The sequence below is a fragment of the Zalophus californianus genome, chromosome 1 (assembly GCF_009762305.2).
Source record: "Zalophus californianus isolate mZalCal1 chromosome 1, mZalCal1.pri.v2, whole genome shotgun sequence".
In the NCBI taxonomy this organism is placed as follows: Eukaryota; Metazoa; Chordata; class Mammalia; order Carnivora; family Otariidae; genus Zalophus; species Zalophus californianus.
The window spans coordinates 197,473,244-197,500,875 of NC_045595.1; the positions used below are offsets into that span (position 1 = coordinate 197,473,244).

Here is a 27,632-nt window from a genome sequence, read left to right on the forward strand (position 1 = left end):
TCAATTCTTTTCTAGTCACGCAGTGAGCCATGCCGAAGCTCTTGATGATGAAGAGATTAATATAACTCAGAAGGCAAAGCCCCCGAGAGCTGCAGAAGAAACCACTGACAAAGGATGCTTGAAAGTATACAGCAGACCTTTGAAAAGATTTGTCAAACGGTCTGATCACCCGTCAAACGCCAACTGTGACACAATCTTGACTTTTTAGAAGAGAATTACAATAATATGTTTTAATTTTGCATATTCATACTTAAGTTTTGGCATTTTTGCTTCCCACATCCTCTAACTGGTTACACCATGCTCAGAGATAATGGACATTTATATTTAATTTCACCTTCTCCTCATACTCCCGCTAACCACAGTGCCTTGACCTAGTGGAAACATTAATGTGAAAAACCTTGAGACAAAGCTTATATAAATACAAATGCAATTTAGGATTTTTAAACTAATCAGTGGATGAGCTTCACAAAATAAGTGAACTCCCTGAAACCCATGTGTAATTCTGTGTGTGTGCCTACATGTTTCTTGGGAGAAGATCCCTCGTTGCTATCTGTTCTAACAGGGTAGATGTCTATAACACCCAGCAGGCAATAGCCTGTGGATCATTAAATAATGTGCTATCATGCATTTGTCTATAAAAATGAAATACCTGTTTTCAAAATAGGTTTTGATTTTGAAGGATGAAATGCAAACAGATATCAACCTCTAACTCTCTACATGCAACCTCTGCGGGAATGAGATAGGGTATCCCGATGCTGTATGTTTTGACAGCATTTGATGAGCCGTTTTGACTTTAAAGGCAGTGATGAAGCAGGGCTTGCTGTGGAGGGAATCTGGTGATGAATATGGACTCAGAGGCTGACAGCTTCCAAAGCTAATACCTTTCCTACATACTTCATAATTTTCTTTTCTTTTTTTTTTAAAGATTTTTATTTTTTATTTTTAGAGAGAGAGAGCGTGCAAGAGAGCATGGGATGGAAGAGGCAGAAGGAGAGGGAGACAGAGAATCTCTAGCAGACTCCACATCGAGCACAGAGCCTGATGCAGGGCTCGATCTCACAACCCTGAGATCATGATGACTTGAGCCGAAATCAAGAGTTGAATGCACAACTGACTGAGCCACCCAGGCGCCCCATACTTCATAATTTTCTATTTAACTTAATTCAATTAAAAACAGAAAGCACTAGTGTCTCTTGTTTACATACTTTCCTTTGGTCTTGAGAAGATCTGTCTGTTGAGCCTGGTAAAAAGTCAAAGCGAGGTTAAGGAGGTCATACTGAGAGGCAACAAACCACTCAGCACAGTCTATAGGATTTTGTTCAATGAATGCTAATCCTCCTGTTTTCCTTTCTACCTGTTTGTTACTGGGTCTGTCCTTAAAAGCTCTCAAGTCAATGAGTCTTCTTGTGCTCCCCAATTTTTACAAATCTCAACTAAAAATAAATGAATGATGAATGGATGGATAATAAATATATAAGGCATAAGATAATTATTTTCATTTCTCAAGGGTGATTTTCAACATAGTCTTTTAAGTACATTCAGCTCGGCATTACAAAATTTTTGTTGTATTGAAATCGTGAGGGAAGAATGTCTTAAACATCTTGGGACTTATCTGTCTCAGTGCCTTCAATATTAAGAACTAGGCAAATACTTTTTAACTTATTTACCATCCATTATGTTGAGGTGCAGACTGTACCATATTTACCTTGGCACGTAGATACACGCTCTCTACACATATTCTATAAATGCTCACATCTCTTTTTTGACCCAAAGTGATTAGCAGAAAATGAAGAGTTGTAGGGAGGAGAGTTTGCAATATCACATGAAAATTTTTTATTTTTTATTTACTGTTTTTTGAAAATTTTAAAAAAATGGCCAAGTTAAGCACCTCAATTTTGCAGCCATTAATCTCTGTCCTTTATTTTGCTGCTTCTTATTGAACATTTATTGCCCTGCTGTCAGAACGCACCAAATCTCCATCTTGGGACAAATCATGTTCTTTGATGATAAATTTCACAAATCATTACATTAATGTTCTACCAAAGAATTCTATGTGGCAGTTTTCCAGAATCTCAGGAAAATTTAACATTTGGTCAAACTAATCAGAAATGAGAAAGCAAAGCTGTTGGTGCTAAAGAAAGTGCCAATTTTCTTCTTCCCCCTCAACTGAATGTTGAGAATCTGAATGTGAGGTGCCAGATATGAGCATGAAACTAATTTTAGTGTGAAGATGGCTACAATTATGACACCGGAAAAAAAAATAATACAAACCACTGGCACACAGACAAGACAGATATACATGAAAACATTTTTTATTCTCGCTTCCACATAGAAAATGCTTAAAAGTCATTGCGGTCAGGGGGCACCTGGGTGGCTCAGTCAATTAAGCGGCCTGCTTGAGATTCTCTCTCCCCCACCCCTCCCAATGGTCTCTCTCTCTCTCTCTCCCTCTCTCTAATAAATAAATGAATCTTAAAAAAAGAATTGTCGCAGTCAGGATAATAATTAGGATGCTGTCTAATGGGAGATTTAACATCCTATCTATACAGATACCAAAAATCTCACAGTTACAAAGAAAGCTTTTATAATTCGTCTCTCATCTTTTAACATATTTCAGTTCTTACTAAATAGGAGCTCCTGAGTTTTCCCACACCTAAGCCTACCATGCAAAGCTTTATTTTAAACAGAAATTCCTATCTAGCCTTTAGTTTAACTGCACAGGAGTTTGCTTAAGGCTAACTGCCCTCCAGATTGCAGAGAATGTTGGACAGTCAGGCAGTATCATTGTCTTCTCTCCATCTAGGAAGTAGAATCCTCACAGTTACAAAAAGGAAGGTTCAGATCACATTTAGCTCATCTTTCATGAGGCTATAAGTTGCGTGATATGAGCTCTGAGAAAGTAGGAAGTCAGAAGCACAGGGAGAAGTCTTAAATAATGACAATTTAGTTTTAGGAAGTACTTGAGTTTGGTAGTGATCCATTGTGTGATGCAACTCTGGAGAGGAATTTCACATTTCTTGGGAGGTGGCGGGGGGTGGGGGGAAGGATAAAACTCTGATTTTCCAAGGAAACTTTAAGAAAAATGAAAAAAATTAAAGGGACTGGGACTGATCCTTAGAAGAGTCACTAGCCCTCTATAGATTAAGAGTTTACGCTGAGTGCAAAGACCAAACTATTCCTGAGGAAAACGCAACTGCTTCATCTCTTGTAATACTGGAAGTATTTGGATACTGTAAAATATTCTATGTATACTTCAAACAATGCACTTGTAGACTGCCTATTTTACTGGATCAGGCAGCAGGCACAAAATTCATGAAAGAGGAAATTTAGAACATAAAACACACACAGACATGGCGACATATAAATGAAATTCAGAGTACAGCAAGGCATTCTAGCTACACAAAAACATCATTACATAATACTTCCAAGCTCAGGTTGAAAAGTGTAGATAAAATTATGGATTAAACCTCAGCCTCTGAGAGACCCTGGAAACAATCCACGTTGTTTCAGATTCCCATGTGGCAAAGGTTAGGACTGGTGGAATATGCTCAGGGTCAATGGGATAATTAATTTGAACGTGCTCTCAGCTGTAGAATCCACAGGAAAAGAAAACTTTGACCAATTCATTTCCTTATAATCAGCTAACGTTTACTGAATATTTCATATTTTCTAGGCACTGTGTTAAGTATGATGAAGATCTCAGAAAAATTTATTTATGCCTCCAGTGTAAGACATGACATTCCTCAGACAGTAACGGGCACACTCCTGATTTTTTTTTTTTTTTTTTGGATTTGTCTTTCCACAGCAATACAGAAAAGTTCTTAAAAAGGGACTTGGAATTTTCTTGCATTTTTCCAAAGTGCAGAGCTAAGTGCCGTATCAAGCTATGCGTTAAACACTCAAAATAAAATTTAAATAAAACACTCATTAACTTTGCAGAAATGGCAGGTAATGCCAAGATTGTAGGCCTATGACTATGCAGCCCCAGTTTTTATTACATGGGAGAGTTTTATGCATGTCTAGGTAAGAATTCAATAGACTTCTTGGATCAGTCAACAACAATCTGATTTTTTTTTAAGATTTTATTTTTTTTGAGAGAGTGAAAGAGAGAAGGGCGGAGGGAGAGAGAGAGAACACGAGCAAGGGGAGGGGGAGAGGGAGAAGCAGGAGCCCGATGTGGGGCTCCATCCCAGGACCCTGGGATCATGACCTGACCTGAAGGCAGATGCTTCACTGACTGAGACACCCAGGTGCCCCTGATTTTTTTGGACAGTAAAATAGCTCTTCCTAATCCAGTCTTTAATTTTTATTTCAAATAAACATGATGTTTAATTCTACAGGAAGAGATCGACAGGCCCACAACAAGCACGATTATGACCAGTCTGAAATGATCCCCCCTGGTAATACAGGAAGCTTTGGCAGACATTCTTCTCATCACTGTCTTTCTTGTGATGGCAGACTGGGTGGAACTGAAAGTTCTAAAATGTGCATTTGTTAAGGACTCCATCCAGTCCTCATCTTGTATTTAGCTCTATCAATGTCCACATAGCAAAGACCCTCCTTTGGAGATCGGACTTTGGGCTGGAACCCTCCACTAAATGTCAGCAATTAAGATTCTTGCCTCAATACCCACCCCCCCCGCTCCGCCTTGGCAAAGGATCCCAATGGCCCTGACCCCAAAATTGAGTCCTCTATAAAAAGAGGACCAAGGAGTCAAGGGACTTTTCTCCAAACGCATGTAAACAGAATTTTACTGAACAGTGCTAGGACAGAGATTTTTTTTTTTCTGACTAGAAAATGAAAATGCTAATGTGATATTCTTTTTCAAAAGCTTTTTGTTCAGAGAGGAAGCGTGGTCTAGTAAGAGGGCACTGTGGTGGTCCACTGTGATTCGCAGCTCCACCCCGTCCGTTAACCAGGGTAGCGGTGTCACCCTGAACCAGATACTCGATCTCAGTGACGTCATTGGTGGAACAGGGTCAATCCTGTCTCACCATCTGTAAGAGTACCGGAAGCTCTTTTAGGGTTCCTCAGAGCTTTCTGTGCTGTAACGTCAGCAGAAAAAGAAGAATCAAAATGAGGGGCATCAGCGTAAGTGGGTGGCTATTTGGTTTTGTTACATAATATATGCAGACTGCTCCTTTCAGCCAAGATGGAGTAATGAGAACCAGATTTACCCGACTGCCTGTAACCACCAGAATAGACAGAACTATGTTTCTGAAAGATATTAGACATCAGGTGACAGGTAGCGAATGCTGTGAAAGGGGAAACGAATGATATGAGCCCTCCGACTCCTCAAGCTTGTCGCCATGCGTTTCCAGGCTGTCACTCCATGTGGAGAACAAGCTGGAGCCTGGTGGACCCCACAGTTAAGGTAGGTGAGTGAGTCTAGAAGGACCAAGGCAGCCAGTAATCGCAGGACAGTGCTGGGGAGCACAGAGTTGCCCAGATTTGCATGCAATGCCCCTTGAGAAAGTAGCTGAGTAATGATCAGGGCATGCAAGTAAAAGAACCGAACTGAGACCGTGGGGGAAAAAAACCATCCAAATGGATGAGAGGCAACAGTGCCTGGTGTTCACACAGGTCAGGAATAGCACCTGTTCCCACCATCCAGATGGGAAAACACAGTATTCATGGTGGATTACTCAGGAGAATCCTAACCTCCATATTGGAGAAGAAGGAGCCATAAGCTGATAACTGCTCTGATCCCACCTAACAAGTCTTAAAAGCAAAACCCAAAAGGCTCAAACTGTTTCTGAGTAATTTAACAACACTGCAGAACAAAGCTCAAGAATAGCGGTATATAAAAGTACCCAGAACTCAAGGTAAAGTTCACAATGTCTGATGGCCAATAAAAAATTAGTAGGTATGAAATGATGAAGGAAAATATCACATATAATGAAAAAAAAAAATCAATCAAAATCGACCCAAAGCTGACACAGATATTAGAGGTGGCAACAAAAGATATTACAAGTTACTATATATAATACATTCCACAGGTTCGAAAACTTAAGAAATGGAATATATAAAAATGACAAACAAAAACCAGACTAAACTTCTAGATATGAAATGTTCGAGATGAAAAATAGCCAGATGGGGTTAATGGCTGATTGAAATCCCCATGGCACATCATAATCAAATTACTCAAAACTGGTGATAAAGAGAAAATCTTCAGAGCAGCCAGATTTAAAAAAAATAAAAAAGACAGGGGTGCCTGGGAGGCTCAGTCAGTTAAGCAACTGACCCTTGATTTCAACTCAGGTCATGATCTCAGGGTTGTGAGATCGGGCTCTGTCCTGGGTATGGAGTGTGCTTAAGAGTCTCTCTCTCCCTTTGCCCACTTCCCCCTCTCCCTGAAAAAAAATATAATAAAAGAGATATATTATTTACAGAGACAAAGGATATAACTATTCTTGTGGGAAACAATATAAGTAAAACAATGGAATATCATCATTAAAATGGCTGAAGAAGAAAACTTCATCCTAAAATTCTATACCCAGCAAAAATGCCTATCAAAAAACAAAGGTGAAATAAAGACCTTTTCAGATACACCCAAGCAAAAGAATTCTTTACCAATCTACATGCATTAAAAAAAATTTTACAGGAAGTCCTCTGGGTAGAAGGAAAATAATTCCAGATGGATCTATACAAGGAATAAAGAGCACCAGAAATGGTAAATGTTTCTCTTATTATGTAAAACTCTTTAAAAGATAACTTACCATTTAAAAGAAAATGAACAATAATGCAGTATGGAAAAAGTATAACAGCCCAAAGATTGGGAAAAAGGAAATGAAAGAATTTGCGTATGAGGTTCTTCTAATATACCTGAAATGGCATAATATCACTTGTAGTGGTATAATATTGTGAACTGTTAGAAATATTTTCTAAAACCCTAAGGCAAACGGTAAAATAACAAAATAACGAGTTACAGCTCAAAACCCTACAAAAGAAAATAAAAAATGTTCTTTTTGTCCAAATTTGGCAAACAAAAAAAAAAAAAAAGAGGAAAAAGGGGACAAAGAACATATGGGGCAAATAGGAAACACAGCAAGATGACAGATTTAGGTATAACTGTATCAATAATTTCAAGAAGTGTTCTTCTCAACTAAAAGGCAAGATCCAACTACATGCTGCCTACAAGGAATGCACATCAAATATAAAGACAGATAGGTTAAATAAAAGTACAAGGATGGAAAAATGATATGCTATGATGACATTAATCAAAATAAAGCTGAAATAGCTTTAATATTAGACACAGTAATTTCAGAGAAAACATACTACCTGGGAAAAGAAGGGCATTTCGTAATGAGAAGGGGAAGGTGAAGGAGGACATAACAACTCTGAATGTTTATGCACCTACAAACAAAGCCTCAAAAAACAGAAAGCAGAACCTGAGAGCATCACATGAGAAAATGTCAGAGACTTTAATATCTCTTACTCAGTAATGGAGAGAACAAACTGACATAATGCACAGAATGTTTCTTATGTCCAAAGTAAACTCTCCCACAAAGCCTCATCGAGGAGATGGGCTTGCATTGCTTGGTAAGCCTTTCTGTGCATATATTGCTGAAAACCTGAAATAAGCCTCCTGATGCCTCCTGACATAAGCTGACACCATGACTGACTCGGGCTTCCCCTCAGAGACTATGGATGCTGCTCTAGGCAGGAAACTTGAGGCCTAGCTCCTTTGATGACTTTAAAAATCCTCACAACTCGGCCAAATCCCAACTCTTCATGACACTCGGTTGCAGGTCATGAGATGAGGAAGCAGGGCTTGTTTATTTATAAGAATCTTGCCAGCTTTTGTGGTTCCCTGACTTCAGCTGGCCCATGAAATGTCACCGTCCCAGCCACATCAACTTGGGTCAGGTGTTGCGCGGTCGCTTGGGAAGCCTGACTTGGCTTGGGAGGTCTGTCTGCTCTGTGGAAGGGTGTGAGTTCTAGAGCGCTGAGATGACCCTGTGCAGGCAGCTATCCTGTGAGCTCATAACATAACCTCCAGGACAAGGTGGACTGAGGTGCTCATAACACTTGTCATGTTCTTTCTCGTGGCCTGCGGTCCCCAGGGTCCTCAGGGCCCTCAGGCCCCCTGTGTGTGCGGTGCCCTAAAGGCAGCTGGGAGACCTACCCGAGGGGGGACGGCCTGCAGAGCAGTGATGTAATTCTCCAGAGCCAGGCGGCGGCGGTCATTGAGCATGGCTTCCACTCGGGCCATGTGCGTCTCCACCAGTTGCTGCCTCTCATTGGCTGCTTCCTGCTCCAGAGACTCCACCTTCTCCTGGAAGTGCTGCCGTTGCAAACACACGCACACGTCAGTCGGGGACGGAGCACGCAGGACAGGGCGGCAAATCCAAGTGTTTCCAGAGGGGCATCGTATTTCATTTCACTCAAAGATTTATGGTCATTCCCACATTTTGACTAATTCAGCACGTTTTATGGGCTTCCTCCCTTATCCAGTACCCCATCCCCAAACCTGATTTCTCATCGTAAATCGTTATATGGTCCCTGAAGCCAGATTTGACTAACCGTAACATAGGATAAATTTCTGTGCTCTTAAGACTCTGAATTCTGTTGCAAATAAAAAAGAAAATTCCTCTTTTACTCAAAGTACTTTAATTTCAGAAAATGACCGGGAGAATCTCACAGCTTCCTCAGAGGTAGTTTTGAGAGGAGTTCCTGTTAACAAATTCTAATCATGGTGTAATTTTTGTCAAGGGAAGCATCAGCAACAGATTTTGGCCATCAAAATGATATTTGATTGATAAAAAGCAGATGGCAAGTAACAACAGGAGTTTTATGGAAATGGAATTATGACTTGAGCTAATTAAAAGCGAATACAAGGAAAGGTTTAAGAAACTGAATTACTGGACAATGATGAGCAACAGTCCAAATTGATGGGAATACGAATAATCCTCCAGAGATGCTGGAAAATGTGTAAGGCCTGAGCTGCTGGGTGGAGAACTGCCCCGGGTTTTACCTGAATAACTGCTTTCTTGTCGGCTTTAGGCAAGTTCTTTGCTTGTCGTTCTGCCTCTTCCCATTCTCGCATGACCTACAAAATGAGAAAACATTTGAATTTAAAATCATCAGTTCTTTTTTTTCCAACTTATATTTAATGAGAGATTATTTTCTTTCTGAACTTGACATTTTAAACGTTTTAATAAAAAGATCCCATTCCAGTCCTATCTCGGAACGATTTATTTCACCTCCCACTAAGATGTAAATCATCTATTGTAGCAGTATATTAAATATAAATGCTCATGTTTACTGAAGGAATATGGCCCTTTGAAACACAGTTGGTCTTTTTCTCTTTTCGTCAGAAATGGCTGAAAGTCATTTTGTTTGATGTGCACAAATGTCAACGATTCATAAAAGGTGTGTGTGTGTGTGTGTGTGTATTTCTTGAACAAGGATTTCCACCATTAAATTGAGTGCATTAGTTTTAGTCTTCTGTGAAAGCAAGTTATAAAATTTCAAACAGTAAAGCAGGGGAAGGCATGAACATTTTACGTGTGGGCACATGGCACGAACACACTACCAAAAAGAAGTACATGCTGGAGGAAGGAAGAGAAGGCTTCCATTGTCAGAATTCCTCAGAGCCACTGATGGGTAATGAGGCCCTTTTGTTCACCAACCCCCATCATGGACTGCAAAGAATACCTGAAGTATCTCCAGAAATTCCAAGACAGTACACACTATAATGTTCTGGACGTACCAAAGCGCATATTTGGCAAGTAATGCTAATTTAGTAACCAGGCTAATCTGTTTGATAGGGAAAGAAAGCTTCCTCTTCTCGTCCTTGAAGTTCACCCAGGATTACCCTGGGTGAGAGGTTCATTCATTGACCTGAATGCAAAGAGGAGAGGTCTGCAGCTCTGCATGTTGCTGAAGTCTCATTTCAGATACTAGATTCTTAACCACCTACGGCTGCCTTTCCTTTTCAAGTGTACTACTTGCTGTCAGGCAGAGGTTTTTTAAGTGCAACTCATAACTGAGCCAGGTGAAATAAAGGACAGGAAGATCAAGTAAGCAATGTAACAGTCTGCTGACAGATGTGTACTTGCATACTTTGCAGACATACAAAGCATAAAAGAACCTGATTTCTGTACTACAAGAGCCTGTTATTTATAGGTATTTATCCCTAAAGAATCGATTTTTCTGACATCCTTCAAGATAAAAAAAAAAAAGAGAGAGAGAGAGAGACTTGGATAAAAAACTACTGATAGAGAATTTCTATGAGATAACACATCAAATCACTGTGTGGGTTTTATTTAGGTATTCTATTATGTAGCATTAATTTGCTGTATATGATACAAGACTAGCTTCCTTGTGTTGTTTTTAGGAAATTATGGAGAAAATAGAATGGAGTGAATTTTCTACTATATTTGAAGAACATGTAAAAAAATAACCTAAAAAGGTCACAACAAAATTAGAACAAATGCCCCACTGCTATAAGTAAGAACAGAATACAAAAGAAAAGAAACATATTGTCCTGGATGCTTCGAAGTCTCTAAGGGTTAATAAAGGGCACCTATAGGGAGGGGGCTACCGAAGACTACCTTTGCTTTATGGATGAGATAAGGCTTGTAGCTTGCAATAAAAATATTTCAATTTCCTGCTTTGAGAATGTTCACAGTGGCAGTACTCTACCATGAACTCTTCAGGCAAGGAATCTCAAAATTAGTTTGAGAGAGAAGCCAAATGTCTTATTGGAATGTGAAAACTGATTTCCTGCATATCTTTACATTTTTACTATCCCACCTTGCACATTCAGAACCTGGCCTGTAAACTTTGAGCTAGGGAAATACATGGAATAATTAAAGAGATTTATCTGGCTAATAAATTGAAAATAAACATTATTATAATAAAATGAAATCGAATTTGATTTTCAGAGCAATGTAACAATATCCTATACCGTCACAAATAAAACAATTCACTGATACCATCACCCGAGGCCTATGTAATGCAAGAGAAACACACACCGTAGGCTCAACATCTCTCTGAACAATGGCTACCACTGAGGTGTCCCAATACTAGGTAACATTACTGCAGATCTGCTACGTAGCAGACTCTGTATTGAGGGCTTAATAAAATCTGTGGGATTAGTTATGGTGATCTCCATTTTATGGACCAGATTAAGTCACCTACTCAAGGTCATGGAGGAAAAAAAAAACGAAGAAGTATATAAACCAAGATCTTTGTGGCTCTAAGGACCATGTTTTTATCCTCTGTGGCCCAATTTGCCATTATAAAATATAAAAATTACATGTATATTATATATATATGTGATTTATATAAATTATATTCTTATATAGCTATATAATTACATAAATATATCTAGTTATATATAATATATACATTTATATATATATAAAATTGTTCAATGGCAAATTCAGTAGGTGAGCTAAGTTTCCTTGTATTCGGTGACAGGAAAGGGACTATTCCCAAGATAGCGATGCTTATCTTAAAAATAATAAATTCAGAGAAAGGTCAAATTTCATTTTGAAGAATTTCATTTTAAGGATATATTAAAACTGCTAAGTCCATAAGTAATATGTATAATTATTATAGGATATATAAATTATAAAAACATTTATAGACTATTCAGAATCTTCTATTTGCTAGACACTATTGAGAACATATGGCAACAGAAATCTACAAGTGTAGTTACGACGCCCAAATACCAAAATCCCCCAAATACCAACCCCCCCAAATCTCTGTATTCACAAGAAAACAAACAGTAACAAAAATTACAATAAAAATAAATTAAAATTCTCAGGTTGCTCCATATATTCTTGTAAAGCAATTTCCCACTGAATGGAACAAAAGTATCAGTATCATCAGATTTATGGCTCTTCAAAGACTTGGCTGTTTCATGTAGAGAAAATGACAACTAATACATAGAGATTTGAGAGGCAGGCAGGCAAGTTCAAAAGCAAACAGTCCTCAGAACTCAGTACCACAGATTATGAAGATAAATGTTAATCTCAGGCGTCTCTCTTTCCTGTGACCACTGGAACGAGCAGACAGCATTCTCTGCTCTAGGATCACATCTCTTAAGTTAGGTCAGATATAGTTAATAATTAAAAGATGAAGAAATTCCATAAAGATTTATATGATTAAATAGACGTGCTAAACTAAAACTAAGTTACTATTCCAGGAAAGATCAAGAATATCTGAAACTGACATGTATATAAAAAAATCTCTAATAAGTTACTTGGCACTGGAGACGCCAAGGGGAGCTTTCAGTGTTTATCTTTTTTATTATTCTTTTTTTGGACTTCATTGCCCCTGAAATGGAATTTGAGGCCAGAGAGAAGGCTCTGAAAGCTTCAGAAGCAAACAGTGAGATAGGATTTAAGTTTAAAAGATGCCATTTCGGAGGCAATAAATACGACTCAACTGCTCTCTTAACAGTGTTTTTCCTAATGAAAAACTCTGTTTTTCTCACTATTCCACTCTACCTAGCTTCCTAGTTCAACTTGCTTTTAGGTTCTCATCATGGCCAACAACTACAATTGTACATTATATTCCAGAGCCAAAGTATTTTAACTCTTTTTCCCCTCCCTTGTTATTATTCCAAAATAAATCCAAGCATTATGGTCACTCATCTTAAAAAAAAAACAAGTAATCGTGTTGTGTCTTTCTAGATACATTAAGCAGTTGTTTTAAAATACAGATTTTATTAAAATAGGTAAATAAAATATAGGTTTTCTTATATTCAAGTATAGTGAGGTCAACAGATCAGGAGACAGATGCCATTTAAAAGATTATTACACACAGTTCCCAAGAGGAGACGCCATGCAATGCCACTGAGGGAAGGAAGGCGGAGAAGCACCAGGGTGGGTCAGGAGGCAGAGGAAGTGACGGGAAAATGTAGCCAGGAGTCTGTGGTTTCCTCGGGAAGGAGTGGGCGAGTCAGGGTAAGCAGGTGAAACAGGCTTAGATTTGGCTAGTTTGAACAATTTTGGTATAGGGGTATAGAGGCTGTCCCTAGATGTCTGGTGCCTAGCCTTAAAGTGGGCAGGTGGAGAGTGGATCAGAGTGTAAGAGCAAGATGAAGGTATCTGGGGGAAATGGGCTTTGGAGAGGCTGGTTTGATTATGAAAGGTGTGCCCGAAGGCTAGTCATTTGCTACCTCTAGGAATTGGCTAACCCTGGGAGGGGCAGTCTCCCTAGAGTTAGTAAGGCCTCAAATGTCAAAACACCAGAAAATACAGAAAATTAAAGCCCATGATTAATGCAGTCTTCTAAAGACTTCCTGTGATCTTAGAAAATACATGGCAGACTCATCCATGAATCCTATTTAATGTCTATTATGAAAGCTTCTAAGTATTTGTGCTAAATATTGCCAAAATTAGTGATACCTTCTGATATTTACTACAGAATATTAACACCTAAAAAGGGAACGGTTGACTTTGACCTGAGAGATTTCCTCGTTCACTCATTTATGTTTCCTTAAATCTGACTTTTCCTATCCTATTGTTGTTTTTTTTTTTTCACTCTGAATTGTAGGCTTCAAGTTAGGCAGTAATTGACAAGGAAGTGCTGATATATATTTGTTGAATGAATGATGAATGAATGAATGAATGAATGAGTAATCTGAGAAAGGGCTAAAATTAATATTTATCTCTAATAAATACAATATCCAGCAACTGGTATGACATATCAGAAACTGTAATTGATATTATTAGATATAAATTAGTCAGGTTTTAAAAAAATTTTTCAATTTGTTTCATAAAGAATCTGCTAAAAAAACAAGCAAACAAGCCAGGGTTTGCCAAACAATGTAGTGAGAAGAGCACTGCACCAAGAGCAAGAAAGCTTCTAGTTCCAAATGCCATCTCGTGTCTCTTATATTGCTTTGTTCTAGAGTGGGAAGCCACAGTCTTGAACCACTGTTGCGTTATTGATCATTTATGAAACAAGATGGCAAAAGATCATTATGGTTCACATTGCTTTTAAGTTCCTATGGCCCTATGAATTAGCTTTGCAAGAAGTGTGAGGTTCAAAGTTATAATACTTTGGCATCTAATAAAAAAATATTCATCTTTACTACAGATCATTTTAAGGGATTTTAATTTACAACAGCATGGTTACAGGGCAAAGCATACACAAAGTAATAAAACCAGAGAGAATGCTGCAGACATAATTTAATCTGTGCTTATGAAATCCTGCTATACTTAGTGTGACTGAATCTCTCCTAGGTGGCACGCTCAAGGAGGATTCTAAAAACCCGAAACTGGTACCCTTAGAGCAAACATTAAAAACTAAGACTTTATGTCTTTAAAGATCTGGCTAAAATTACAGACCCCTCCTGCCCCTAGGCATTCATCAGCCACAGAGCCCCCAGGGAGACTCCAAGGCAGAGGCCAAGTCCAGATTTCCCCTTTATTGTAAACTGAAGGACAGAAAAGTCACTTTACCTGGGACATTCGCTCACGGTGCTTGGCCTCCAGCCTCTCTTTGGCTTTCTGGAAATGGGCATGTTCGTTCTCATCTCCAGGTGTCTCAAGATACTTGTCGACGGCGTCAGGGGTGCTGGCTGCTGTGGTAGGAACTAGAAAGTAGAAAGAAGAAGGTTTGAGAAGAGAAACAGAAGGTCCAATCATTTCAAAGAAAGCCATATTTTCCGTTTACTACAGAACAAAGAATTTAGTAGAGAAGCACATACAAGAAGTTAATGCTGTTGAAGAGAACACTGTGAGACATTTCCCAGCACAGTACAAATGTTTCACCCCTTTCAGTATAGGGTGAAGGAAAATCTATAAAACAGCCCATTCTGCGATTATAGTGGTACATTTTAAATTCTTTGCAAAACAGGCATGCACAGAGCAAAACCAGGCGGTGTTTAATACAGACGTTTTGTCCCAGATCCCTACGCTTGCTAAATTAACTTTTGTAATGCACTTCAAAGTAAAATACGTTATCAATATCGCACCTTATGATTCCTACAGACACCGAAGAAATCTCAAAATCAGTGTACTGCAGGAATAACCACACCACAGAGTAAAGGTAAATTCTACGCCACGCATTTCCGATAGCTTGATTTCAAAGCTATCTCTTGTGGCAGTGTTTGAAACACTATCCCAAACCCCGTAAACATCAATAAATGCATTTCTGAAAATCACAAAAGGGACCTTTCTGCCTTCACAAAATTTGACAACAGTCAGCCAATTCATTATACTAGCTGTCAAAAAGGAAGTGATTTCTATTTTGAATTCAACTAAAACTGCTAAGCAATGCGACTGACTTGCAAAATATACTGTTAAATTACGTGGAAACATAAATATCCATAAAATTGAAGAGCGTACTATAAAACAAAAATATTTTAACTCATAAGCCGAGTGGATTGTAATGCCCTACACAAGCAGTTTTCCAAAAGATTAGTAATGTTAGTGGGAATTCAGAGCATTTATGAGCTTACAAGAAAAAAAAAAAGGAAAAAAAGATTTTGATTTAAAGAATACAATATGTTCAACCAAAACAGTGAAATTAGGTGTTTTCACTATGCTTTCAGGTCAAATCAACTTAAGTATTTTATTCAAAAGATTACTCAAATATCACCAATGTTCTGAGTATTTTTCTTCACTGATTTTTATCTAATTATTGACTGCCATCTTTGAGATATATCCCAGAGAACTTAAATGAGAAGTTATTTGTGGCTAAATCATTTTGAAACAAAATTCTTTTTTAATTTAATTTTATTTATTTGCCAGAGAGAGAGAGCAAGCACAAGCAGGGGGAGGGGCAAAGGGAGAGGGAGAAGCAGACTCCCCGCTGAGCAAGGAGCCTGATGCGGGACTCGATCCTACGACCCTGGGATGCCTAACTAAGCCACGCAGGCACCCCTTGAAAAGAAATTCTAAGATAAATGTCTCTTATACATGCTTTGAGAAAAAAATCCTGGAATCTTCACAGTCCAAAGGCTTCAAGATTTCAACCAAAACCAGACGCTTTCTTGTTGCATAATTAAGGTCTTTAATTTTAAAGTGAAACATTTGCTCAGAATTCTTCCCTTCTTCTTTCGTCACTGTGTAATAATAATTTTTTTAAAAATAAGAGTAGTGTAGGTATCCACACAGAGGGTGCTTTCAAGCGGAAGGAAGGAGATGGGGCGTATGCCTGGGGTTATTTTTCAAAATACTTGTGTGTTCAGCCCTCTGCCTCCACCAGGGGATTGTGAGTCCACAGGTGTGGGACTGGCACAGGGCACTACAGATTAAAAAGCATCTGCCCCCATCTTCCGTGTGGTAGATGAGGTAGATGAGGGAGCAGTGAAAGGGGAAAAGGAGAATAAGCTTTGCAACGAGGCACACCTTGTTTTTAGTCTTTCTTAGACTATCTGTGACCCAGGGCAGGTCACGTGAGTTGTCTGTGCCCGTTTCCTCATCTCTCAGCCAGCATCCTCGGTGCACGGGGAAAACGAGAGGCCACCCCACGCATTACGGTGGTATATACGTCCTTAGTGCTCTTCCCTCTCCCTTTGCTTATCACACGTCATTCAAATCTTAGAGCTTATGCAAACCATAGAAAAAATGAGCTACTCTTATTTCGCATTCAGTGAGAATGAATTACACACAGGACCATGAGGTACCACCTACAGGAAAAAGAATATATATTTTTCTAAAAGATCTTCGGTATAACACCTATAAAAGGCCCACAAATGATTGAAAAGGAGTCCTGAATTTTTAAGACTGAGAAGTAATTTTCAACTTAAAATCTTTTTTTTTTAAAAAAAGAAAATCACAGGCAAGTGTTTTTCTGCATAAATTTAAGCAAATCAATATGCAAGTATATTTAACTTCATCAATGTTCCCCACTTGAAATGGAAGTGATGTTTAGCATTTTAAATTTGTTTCCTGTGGCTTTAATTGTTTTTTCATCTTTGCGGGTAGAGCTTAAACACGAACACGTTAAAGTTCTTTTGGCACAGTACAATCTGGCAGGATGACAGAACTAGGCAGACCATATTTTCCATTTTGAATAAATGAAAATGTATGAATGTTTGGGGTTCTTTTCACTGATCAAGATAGCTGGCTGGCTGTTAAGTGTTATAAGCATAACACAGCACCCTCTTTTAAAACTGGAATTACAGAAGTTACTATATAAGTAGGAAAGTTCTCCACCCAACTTTTACGGCTGGCAAATTGTATGGTTTTCTCCAATTCTTACGATTTGCAAACACTGTCTACTGTTTTATGGAAAGGCGATAAACGCTGAAATCTGAGTCAGTAGAATCTCATTAGCTTATGTTAAAATGTAGCTTTGTAATATTAGGAATAAAAGAATATTAGAGAAATGAGCATGCAAGGTGTATTTAATAGGATTAAGAATATTTCAAGTATTAAACCTTCTTTTTAGGCACGTGGAAATAAATACAAATACTGTATTATTGATTTATTCCATTTAATCCAATATTTCTCTTTGAGTAAATCCTTGTAAGCGGCCCTTGTTATTGCCTCTCGCTGAAGACTTTAAAGGAAGCTGTCTTTCTTTTAATCTTTAATTCAAGCATTTTAGCCATTCACACTAACGCTCCATCTCAATTAGCCTAAGTGAAATTCTCCTGTATTCCTACCAAGCGGCAAACCAGATCACTGTCCAGTCAAGGACAGAAGAATGATGGTACATCTTGATATCTGAAAATGAATTTAGTATTTCATTATCACTACCCTGCAGCTGGTAGGAGGAAGGGGAGAACATTTTAAGGAGGAGTTTGCACAGAGAGCTCGGCTTCTGCTTCTCTAATATCCCCACATCCCAAAGACAGGATCACACCAGGAACAGCTGTTGGTTTGTGATAAAGTCCGGGGTAGGCCAGACGCATGATAACGAGGACAGGGGGCAGGGGCAGGAAACCTGTACCCTTTCGAGGTGCTTCCTTTGGGAAAAGAGTGGCTCAAGGAACGGACAGGTAATGTTCCAAGGCGCAAAGGAATGGAAGCTGTTTATTGCAGGTCATTTAAAGCACAGGTCATTTTCACAACGGAGAAAGTAGAAACAAACTGGCCTTACGAGGGCTTACTTTGGTTGTGTTTTTTAAAGCTACCATACCGCAGTTAGTTCATCCTGTCCAGAGACCTCCGAGGCTCCTTAGAAACTGTGGTCTCAGCTCACATTTCCAAGTTGGCCAAAGAGTAACAGCCTGCACTGATTAGCCTCTATTGCATGAAGCACTTTCCACGTGTCCTCACTTAATATGTGGGGGGGAGGAAAAATTATCCCATTACATTTATTGTGCATTTAACCTAATTCCTCAGATCTCTGACCCACAAATACGTCTGAATTTAGGATTAGGTAAACTATGAAAAGGCTTATAAAGTTAATATTTAGAGCAGAAAAGGGGTAATCCATCGATATGTCCAGGGCACCGGAAAGTATTTGCTTTTGTTAATGAACAACATGAACTGGCAAAAAACATGCTTCGCTATGATATCTGTCGAACTATTTTCCATCCAACAGCTGTTCCTGCCCTGAATGCTATCTTGCAAATGACCTCAACCCAATGTTTCAGCAGAAGTAGGGTTATGAGACAGGGGTCATGTGGGAGAGATCCCACAGAGCGCGAAGCTGGATGATCTTTTAGCCTTTGGCCCCTGCTCAGATGGGCTCATCTGTGCCTTCTGCAAGCAAGCCCGCTGGATATATTCCCCTTTCGCAGAAAACTAGACTAAACATTCAGGGTTAAACACCTTTAGCTCTGGGTTTTAACCTCTAGCGGCCACATCTGAGCAGCCTGCCATCATCATATGCATGGGCTTTTAACTTTTCAAACGACCTTCATATTGATTTTCTTGGTCTCATTAACAGCCTGGTAAAATATGGTAGGATACACCTTTCAATATCAAGAATGGGTATCTATATGTAATACCAAGCAAAAACAAATGCTACAGAAAAGCAGTTCCAGCTCACAGCACATTACTGCCTCAAGGTGAACACTCTGGTTCCAAAAATTCGGTGCATTCTAGATGACTAATACTTTCCATAGAAACTTTATCCTTGCTTTTTTTTGGGGGGGGGGCAACCCTGGGCGGTCAGGGCTATCTGAAAAGCTGAGACAGCAGCTCGGATGTAGACCATGCCACCTTGAGTGTGTTTGTTCATTCCTTTATTCCTCTGTTTAACAAATATTACCATCCATACCGAATGTGAGACACACGGGAAAAACCAATGAGCAAAACAAAGACCGCTGTTCTTAGGGAATTATATTCTAGTGAGAGAAACAATCACCTCAAAAAAAAAAAAAAAACCCCAGATAAAAATAAGTCACATTGTTAGAATGTGATCTGTATTATGGAGAAAAAGAAAACTAGAACAGGGCTGGGAAGAGTTAGGGGTGCGGGAAAGGGAGCTGGGGTGGGCGAGAGGCCAGGCTGGGTCTAACTGAGGTGTGTGTAGATAAAGAGCTGAAGCCCCACTTCCCTGTCACCTGCTGGAGGAATGCAGCAGGGAGACGGAGACACTAGCACAAAGGCCCTAAGAGGTGAGTGTGCCTGGAAAATTCTAGGACAAGCAAGGTCAGCGTGGCCAGAGCTGAAGAAGCAAGGGAGAGAGAAGCGCGAGAGGCAGAAAGGAAAGGGGGGGACGGATCAGGTAAGGGCTGTGAGGAGCCAATGCAAGTTGTTTTGAGGAGGGGAAAGATGTGATGGAATGCTTTTGGAGGGTCACTGTCTGCTGAGGGACAAAGCAGAAGAGGGTGAGGGGTTCTCATGGAAGGCTCCTCCCCCCCCCACCCCCCAGACATAAGATGAATCACAGATTGGCTTCTTTCTCTCATTGCAAAGGTAATAAGATACTAAGAGAGAAATTCTTTTCACAGGTGTGTGAGGGTTCATTTCGGTTTTAGTAATTTTGCACCAATGTATGTCACAATACTTCCACTTCACATTGCAATCTCTCTTAGTACCTATCAGAGCTCTCTCTCTCTCTTTTTTTGGTGGATGGAAGGGGTGTGTGTACACATTTTCTTTCAGTTTATTTTATTTATTTATTTTTCATTTTTTGGGGGGGGAGAGTGAGCGAGCCCGTGTGGGGGGTGGGGGGCAAGGGCAGAGGAAGACATAGAATCGTAAGCAGGTTCCACACCCAGCACAGAGCCCCCCCCCCCCAGTGTGGGGCTCGCTCTCACAACCCTGAGATCATGACCTGAGCTGCAATCCAGAGTCAGATGCTTAACCAACTGAGCCACCCAGGCACCCCACTGCTTTCAGTTTATTAATGAACCCTGGTGCTGCCCCCAATGTTCCTGTAACAAAATACATCCACCACCAATAGGGACATGATGCCAATGAAACATGTCGCTTCCAGCATGTCCCCTGAGAAAACTTCATTAATTTTTAGGAAAGTTACTTCAAAACAAAGTGAAAACAGGTATTATCTTCAGAATGCAGTGGAAATCATTCCCCTGGCCTCTTTGGAGGACCTCTATATCACAGACATGATCAAATTCAGCCAATAAATCAAAGCTTATGCCACATCTTTAGTTCATTTCAGTTTCAACTGTATCATCACTACACAGTATTCCATTTCATGCCAGGCAGCAACAATATGGAGTCGAAACACTACAGACATGAAAAATTGCCCCTATCATTTTGATATTCGCTTGTTTCCTCAATCTTGAGGAGATACGTAATTTTATAGTCAAGGAGGGCTCAGGATGCAAAAGGAGCTATAACCCCACCTTCAAAGAGTAACACTCTGACTATGCAGACCAGGCCATGAGGCAGAAAGGCAGAATGGCTTCCACAAACAGAGGCCCGTGAATGGCATTGGGTCGATATACTGTTAGATTCTAACAAGAAAATCTGGTTAGTCTCCTTTCGTCAGGAGAAAGGCAATTTATCTCTACAGCACTGACAAGAGAAGACGAAAGTAAATTAAGACCTATACCAGTCATTGCTTTATCATCGACACTGCTATTTAACACAGAGCCGGCAACAGGGCGACTTGAAACGGCTATGATTTATATTTGAGGTGGCAATGAGGATCATTCGCAGATAGGTGAAATATAAACCTATAAAGAAAGATTTTAGGTGAAAATTCAATCTGGAAACAAGGTGGAGCTTGCAGATGGCCACCCTGACGTTAACGAGAAGAAAAAAAAAATCTTTCCATTTCTCTAATTCCAAAATAACTAAAATCCCTACCACGCACTGAACTCAAATATTTATCGCACCCACCAAGTCCAGGTGAGAGGAGCCACTTGTAATGTGAAAACAGAGTGTGACCCTTAAATATGGGTCCAGACTCTCCTAAAAACAGAAAAGAAAAAAGAACAAAGGCCCTTCTCCCCACACTGCGCCCTTGCTTCAGGCTTTACAGTCAGGGGATCATAGTAGACAGACTGTCAATACGTTGTGTGGACATAAGGTAATAAAAATGGAATCTACTCTGTGTTTACTCTAGTTGAGCCACATTTCTTTTTTATGTCTTACGGACACGTCCTGGATGTGGGAATTTTGTCAAATATGTGAAAGGAGCTTGAAAAAATGAATGCTGGTGTCATTTTTATTAATCTCTCTCTCGGATTTAGCGCCATGCACCCAAATTTAAGAGCAACTTCGAGTCTGAATCTAAAAACCACAGGTGAGGCAACAGCAGTTGTGACTGACCTTCAGAACCATCCCTCCCTTCTGTTAACTGTTTTCTGTCCAGGTGTTGGGAGCTATTCTCAGCTTCATAAATGGTGGCTCATAAACAGATGACCCGTCAAGAGTTGCTCAACACTCAACAGAGGGGTTCAGAAAGTCAGAATTTGCAATATTATCTACTTTCAAAGAAATTGTAGCAGGAAAAGCCAGATAGAGCTGTTAACCTCTATGGAGGTCTTAAGGATAAAACCAATTTCATTTTGCTCTGGCCTTCCACACCAGTCTTTCCCGACACTTGTATATTTTACTTAATATTGTTACTTAATCCTATCACACACCTGGGTCTCATCTCGCCAATAAAACTGTCAAGTTATTGGAAGCAGGGAACCAGGTCTACTTGGCTGGTGTCCCTCCAAATACCCAGCTTAGCACCAGCACATCCTGAGCTCAGAAGTAATAGCTTTATTAAATCAGAGGTTGACATGCTGGCCTTCTTTTGGTAATTTTTTTTTTTTTTTTTGAGCACAGCTGTATTTATTTGTTTACCTATTGTCTGTAGCTGCTTTCACACTATGATTCCAAGTTGAGTATGTATAACAGAGACCATACGGCCCGCAAAACCTAAAATATCGACTCTCTGGTCTTTTATGGAAAATTTTCGCCAAAACTTTTATTAAACTATCTACTTACACTTCTTTGGAAATAGCTGAAGAACAGAGCACATATATAAATGAGCATTTTTTATTGTTCTGAGTAAATGAGGTTTTTGTTTTTTTTTTTTAAATGCTGGTTTGCTGAGCAAATCAATTCCTGTCCATTTTAGGGATTTGTCCCTATGATAGCTGGGAGGAAAAAGCCATTTTCATTCTGATCATTCTCGATACCAAAGATGTGGCTTCTCCTAAGTGTCAATCTAACAGATTTTACTGCCACTGATGTGACATGTAATTTAATGCACTCCCACATCTTTATAATGATTTAAATTACTATTAATAATGCTTGGCAGTCTTATAAAAATATCATAGTTCCATTTGTATTCGAGAATGTGCTAATGGGAACTAATATTTGCTATTTCACAATCAGAAGAACAAGTACGGTGTGACTGAGAACAATGGTTCAAGTCTGGCCAAAGACCGAATGCCTGGGTGTTAGAAACAGGATATAACAACCCTGGGGTGAAGGTGGCACCTTCCACTCAAAGGCTGCACAGTGAGTTTGCAAATTATGAGCCTCTTGACCAGCGGCCTTGGAACTTGGGGATGGTGATCCGGCCTGATTTGGTTATGTCCTCATTATTCTGATATTCTCTGGAAGTGTATTAGTTAGTCTATTCTATCTCGACCATTTGGATACGAGTAAAAAACAATCCTTTCCCCTTCTGGATCCTGCATGAGGCCAGATCTAACCTTTGCAGAGACCCTAAGGCCATAAACATAATCCCAAGGTACATCCTAGATGCCAAGTGATCTGAGTGGCAAGGCCATGTGGCATCACTACAGATGGCCGTTCTCTAGCATAATGCTGGGATTCTGTGAAACAGACAGAGGACGAGGGTGGTGCCTGGGGGAACCATGTACTTCCAACCCAGGGGTTTGCTGGTTTAGTCTCTGTTTCCCTAGTAGTGCTCACATTAGAGCAGAAAGACTATGAGGCCTCTAACTACCCTACAGTCGGCATAGCAATTTCTACCTTACCTTGTACACATTGAGAGCTAGGATGGTGGTCTAACAAATTCATTAACATCTGTCAAGAACTACAGGCTTCTGACATTCAACACATCCACAGGCCCTCAAGTTCATGGAGAGTGTGCTTGTTTACACCAGCCTAGTTATATCTTTGAATCAGATGTGGGCTCACCTAGTCTAGATCAGAGGCTCTCAACAGCTGGGGGGCGGGGGGGGGGGGGTGATTTTGCCCTTCCGTGCCTCAGGACACAATTTGGCAAAGTCTGGAGACAGCTGAAGTTATCATAGTTGGGGTGGTATTACTGGCATCTTGTGGGTAGAGACTAGAGAAGATGCTAAACATGCTCCATACACAGGACAGCATCTGCAAGAACGAACCATCTAGTGCCAAACATCAGTGGTGTCAAGGTTGAGAGGCCTTGGTTTAGGTATTGTCTGTGTCACAACTCGCTGCAAGAAGAGAGCCAAAGATGGGTCATTTGTTGTTCTCTTTGGCCAGACCCTTTGGTGCAGTCAGCTGACTAAATCCTGGCATGAAGCTCTGTGTCACATTAAATGCCATTAAGGAGTCAGTTGGTTTGCCTTTTGAGATGCAGTCTGACGGGGAGAATGCTAGGAAAAAAAATCATTCTCTCGTATTTGAAACATAAACTAATCCATAAATATTTACATACTAATCTAAGATTAATTGTTGTTCACAAACACAAATGGGCAGACACCAAATTAATGTCAGAAACAACTCTGGTCTCATCAGATACTTTATTCTCAAACAGGAAAAAGATTTTATAAAGCTTTCAAATCCACAAGTTTATGAGTAAAATGAAAGCTCTTAGCCTCTTATTTCTCTCTCTTTTTTTAAATTTTTTTATTGTTATGTTAGTCACCATATATTACATCATTAGTTTTTGATGTAGTGTTCCATGATTCATTGTTTGTTCATCTCTCTTTTTTATCTGTGGTTTAGATTCTTATCTACAACAACAAAATAAAAAAAAATCAGTGTTCCTTAAAATTGCAATAATTAAAATTGGTTTTTCTGACAAGGATTTAAAATCTAGAAATATGGTTATAATACATTTTTACAGGAAAATGACTGTATTTATAACGTACACCATCACAGATTTTCTCCACATGTGCAATGTTACAGCAGTTTAACTGCGGAGCTTTTTCTAACCCATTTCATATTTATTATTTCACTAGAAGCAACTCAAACTGAAAAACCCATAAAACCAACCACTTTGGTGAAGACAGACCTTCCAGTGAAACCCTAGGTTGGTGAAAGAGCCACCTGCAAGCCCAGCTTGCCAAATCAAATGGGCTTGTTCACCTTCTCGTTGGGCTCATTTCTCTGACTATATTCTGCTATCTGCATTTGACCTCCAGATGATGTGACTTCTTTAATTCAAATGTGTAACTTTGCTATAAATAAGATAGCATTGCTGCACAGGCTATAAATAACTAGAAATTATATGCTTTCTCTAGTCTGTTTGTACTACCACTGAAGAACCCTATACTTGCTGTGATGAATAGTCTCTGTAGGTAGACAAGAAAATAGAGCTGCCAAAATTACCTCACCCTCCTAGGTGTCATGGAAAGGCGTCATGATCCCAAATACATTACAAGTAGTGGGAGAATATTACTGCAAAAGAGAAAATTATGAGATTTTCAAGGTATCTTTGGAAGAGCTGAGGACACAAGAAGGTCATGAAAATAAAAAATTTACTTATTTCTTAAAGACTTTATTTGAGAGAGAGCGAGCGTATGCATGTGGGGGCAGAGGGAGAAGGAACACAGAGCCCAATGTGGGGCTTGATCTCACAACACTGAGATCACAACCTCAGCCGAAATCAAGAGTCGGGACACTTAAATCGACTGAGCCGCCCGAGCCCCTCATGAAAATAAATTTATCAAATAATGCTCATTTCCGTTAATTATTAAGAATGGAAAAATATAATTATTTTACATGTTAAAATGATATAAAATGAATTTTTTTATAAAAGGGGGAAAGATATTTATTGAGGCATGCCATTTTCACTGCATTTAGAAAAAAAGTTTTTAGTTTTCTTCCTCTTTCTGTTACTTTCTGTATTCTTAAAATGCGTTCTGAACTCTAAATGTAATTTTTCTAACCTAAAAAACAGAATCAAATCCTTGGCTGTATGGAGTGCGGTGTATATAGCCACAATATCATTTATGTTTCAAAGCTGGTCCTGCACGTTTGATGGCTCTCATCGCCTCATTTTCTCCTATGTATAAAGGACATGAAGAAAATGCCCACAAAGTGCTCCTGAGAAAAATAAATGATCCATGAAAATGCCTGGTAAATTGCAGCCTGCCACAAAGATCAATATATTATTAATCCTACAGTGTAATACCCAGTTTTCTCTGGTCCTCTGTGTCTACTCACTTGTCATACTTTTGATGTTGTTAGAAAAAAAATGCTTTGTCACGATCACAGCAAATATGTTGATTGTAGTAATAAAACCCCCAACCTTCAAAAGTTATATATAAAGTGAATGAATTTGAATCTTATGGTGGCCATTAAAAAAACTATGGTTGGTGATGAAATTGTTTGTAAATTACATACTTCTCTATTATTTATCTTTTTAAGTTTTATCTTTTAAAGATTTTTCTTAAAAATTTATTTATTTTAAAGATTTTATTTATTTATTTGAGAGAGAGAGAGAGAGAGAGAGAGAGAACAGGAGCAGGGGCACAGGGAGAGGGAGAAGGAGAGGGAGACTCCATGCTGAGCAGGGAGCCCGATGCGGAGCTTGATCCCAGGACCCTGGGATCATGACCCAAGCCGAAAGCAGATGCTTAACTGACTGTGCTACCCAGGCGCCCTTAAAATTTATTTATTTTAGAGAAGGAGAGAGTGTGTGAGCACGTGCACATGCACAGAGGAGCAGAGGTGGAGGGAGAAGGAGAGAAGCATGCTGCTTGCTGAGTGTGGAGCCCAACACGAGGCTCAGTCTCACGACTCATGAGATCATGACCAGAGCCGAAATCAAAAGTCAGATGCTCAACCAACTGAGCCACCCAGGTGCCACTTATTTATTTATTTTTTTAGAAAGATCGATTCGGAGACCAGGTTTTTTTTTTTTAGGATAATATAAATAAATGCTAATTTTCATTGTATCTGAACTACAACTGAAAATGTATCTCTTTTTCCAACAACCATAAGCTTCAATAGCGTGTGTGTGTGTGTGTATCACCCCTGACCTAACAATGCATTAACCTGTTTTTGGATATAATCCACATTTTAAAATAAATACTCGTGTGTTTAACACCACATTTTAAAACCAAGCTAGACTGATAATGCCAAGTGGAATCATCACAAAACAAAGACACTCTAAGAATGGCTGATGCAAGATTTCTTTAGATGAATCTTCTTCTACAACCTTATGATAAAAGCCAAAGTCGGGCACTTCTGTCCCAGGAGTGTGCATTCAGGGAGAGGAAGAAGAGGTGGTTAGGAAATCTAGAGGTGCTCCTTCACTTCCTAAGGCTTCACGTGTGTCTTACAACACACAGCTGAAGCCTGTGCATACACATTAGTTCATGGAGTTAGTACAATGCACGCATATTATGTATTTTTCTGGGATACGAGTCACTTATACATATGTGGCCTCTCGTTAAACTGTGGCATCTTGACAGCTTTAGGAAATAAAACAGTGATGCCAACTAAAACACAGTAATATTACATATACGATACATAACAGAACCACACTAAATTGAAAAAAAAAAGATCAGAAATAGAAGTTTAGTCAATGCTCTTAGCCTGGCATCTGAAGTTGTCTGGCAAAACTGGACATAATTACAAAGCAAAGCAATGGAGATAAACATTTTATTGAAAGACAGGTGATGGAGACACACAAAACCATGCAAAGAAGGTGACGATGCTGGAGTTATAATCCAGCGGTGCACTGTACTACGTCCTCCCCCCAAGCCCCCTCCAGTGAATGACAACATACGTTTAACAGCATCTTGGGGAAGAGGTTCCTGGGTGGTCTTGAGTAAACTTTGGGACACTATGGAGAAAATAAGAGAACGTAACTAAAAACAAAAACAGAAACATGGGAATGATGGTTGAAACTTACATGATTCCACTGCCCAAAGGGAAAAACAAAAACAAAAACACTGAATGAAAAACAAAACTCAACAAATACCCCGAGGCTGGGCCCCAGCAGGGAACCAAAGTAAACATAAACATGAAAGATCTATTTCCACAGTAATACCTTAGAGTGCTGGGTATTTGGTCTTCAATAGCACTTCCGAGTAACCTGCTGAGGATTTCCTTCTCCCATTCTCCCTCCTTAGTGCCAAGCATAGTCAATTCCCAAGGATCCAC

At 39.5% G+C, this 27,632-nt stretch overlaps 1 protein-coding gene and 1 long non-coding RNA gene across 8 annotated transcripts in view; both read right to left on the reverse strand.

Moving 5' to 3' along the window:
- Positions 1 to 27,632, reverse strand: part of LOC113916785 (amyloid beta precursor protein) — a 263,295-nt gene that overhangs the window by 71,803 nt on the left and 163,860 nt on the right. For 4 of the 7 annotated variants that reach the window (XM_027583756.2, XM_027583755.2, XM_027583753.2 and 1 more), the window contains 3 exons: positions 14,427 to 14,560; positions 8,978 to 9,052; positions 8,129 to 8,287 (listed from right to left, as the gene is read on the reverse strand). In XM_027583756.2, the coding sequence (XP_027439557.1) occupies positions 8,129 to 8,287; positions 8,978 to 9,052; positions 14,427 to 14,560 (368 nt within the window). Of the gene's footprint in view, positions 1 to 8,128; positions 8,288 to 8,977; positions 9,053 to 14,426; positions 14,561 to 27,255; positions 27,313 to 27,632 lie in introns of all 7 variants that reach the window. The other 3 variants (XM_027583754.2, XM_027583751.2, XM_027583750.2) reach the window with 1 other exon arrangement.
- Positions 24,024 to 24,926, reverse strand: LOC113916790. Its single transcript, XR_003518035.2, has 2 exons — positions 24,849 to 24,926; positions 24,024 to 24,250 (listed from the first exon to the last, which is right to left on the reverse strand). It is a non-coding gene; the product is annotated as an uncharacterized LOC113916790 (long non-coding RNA).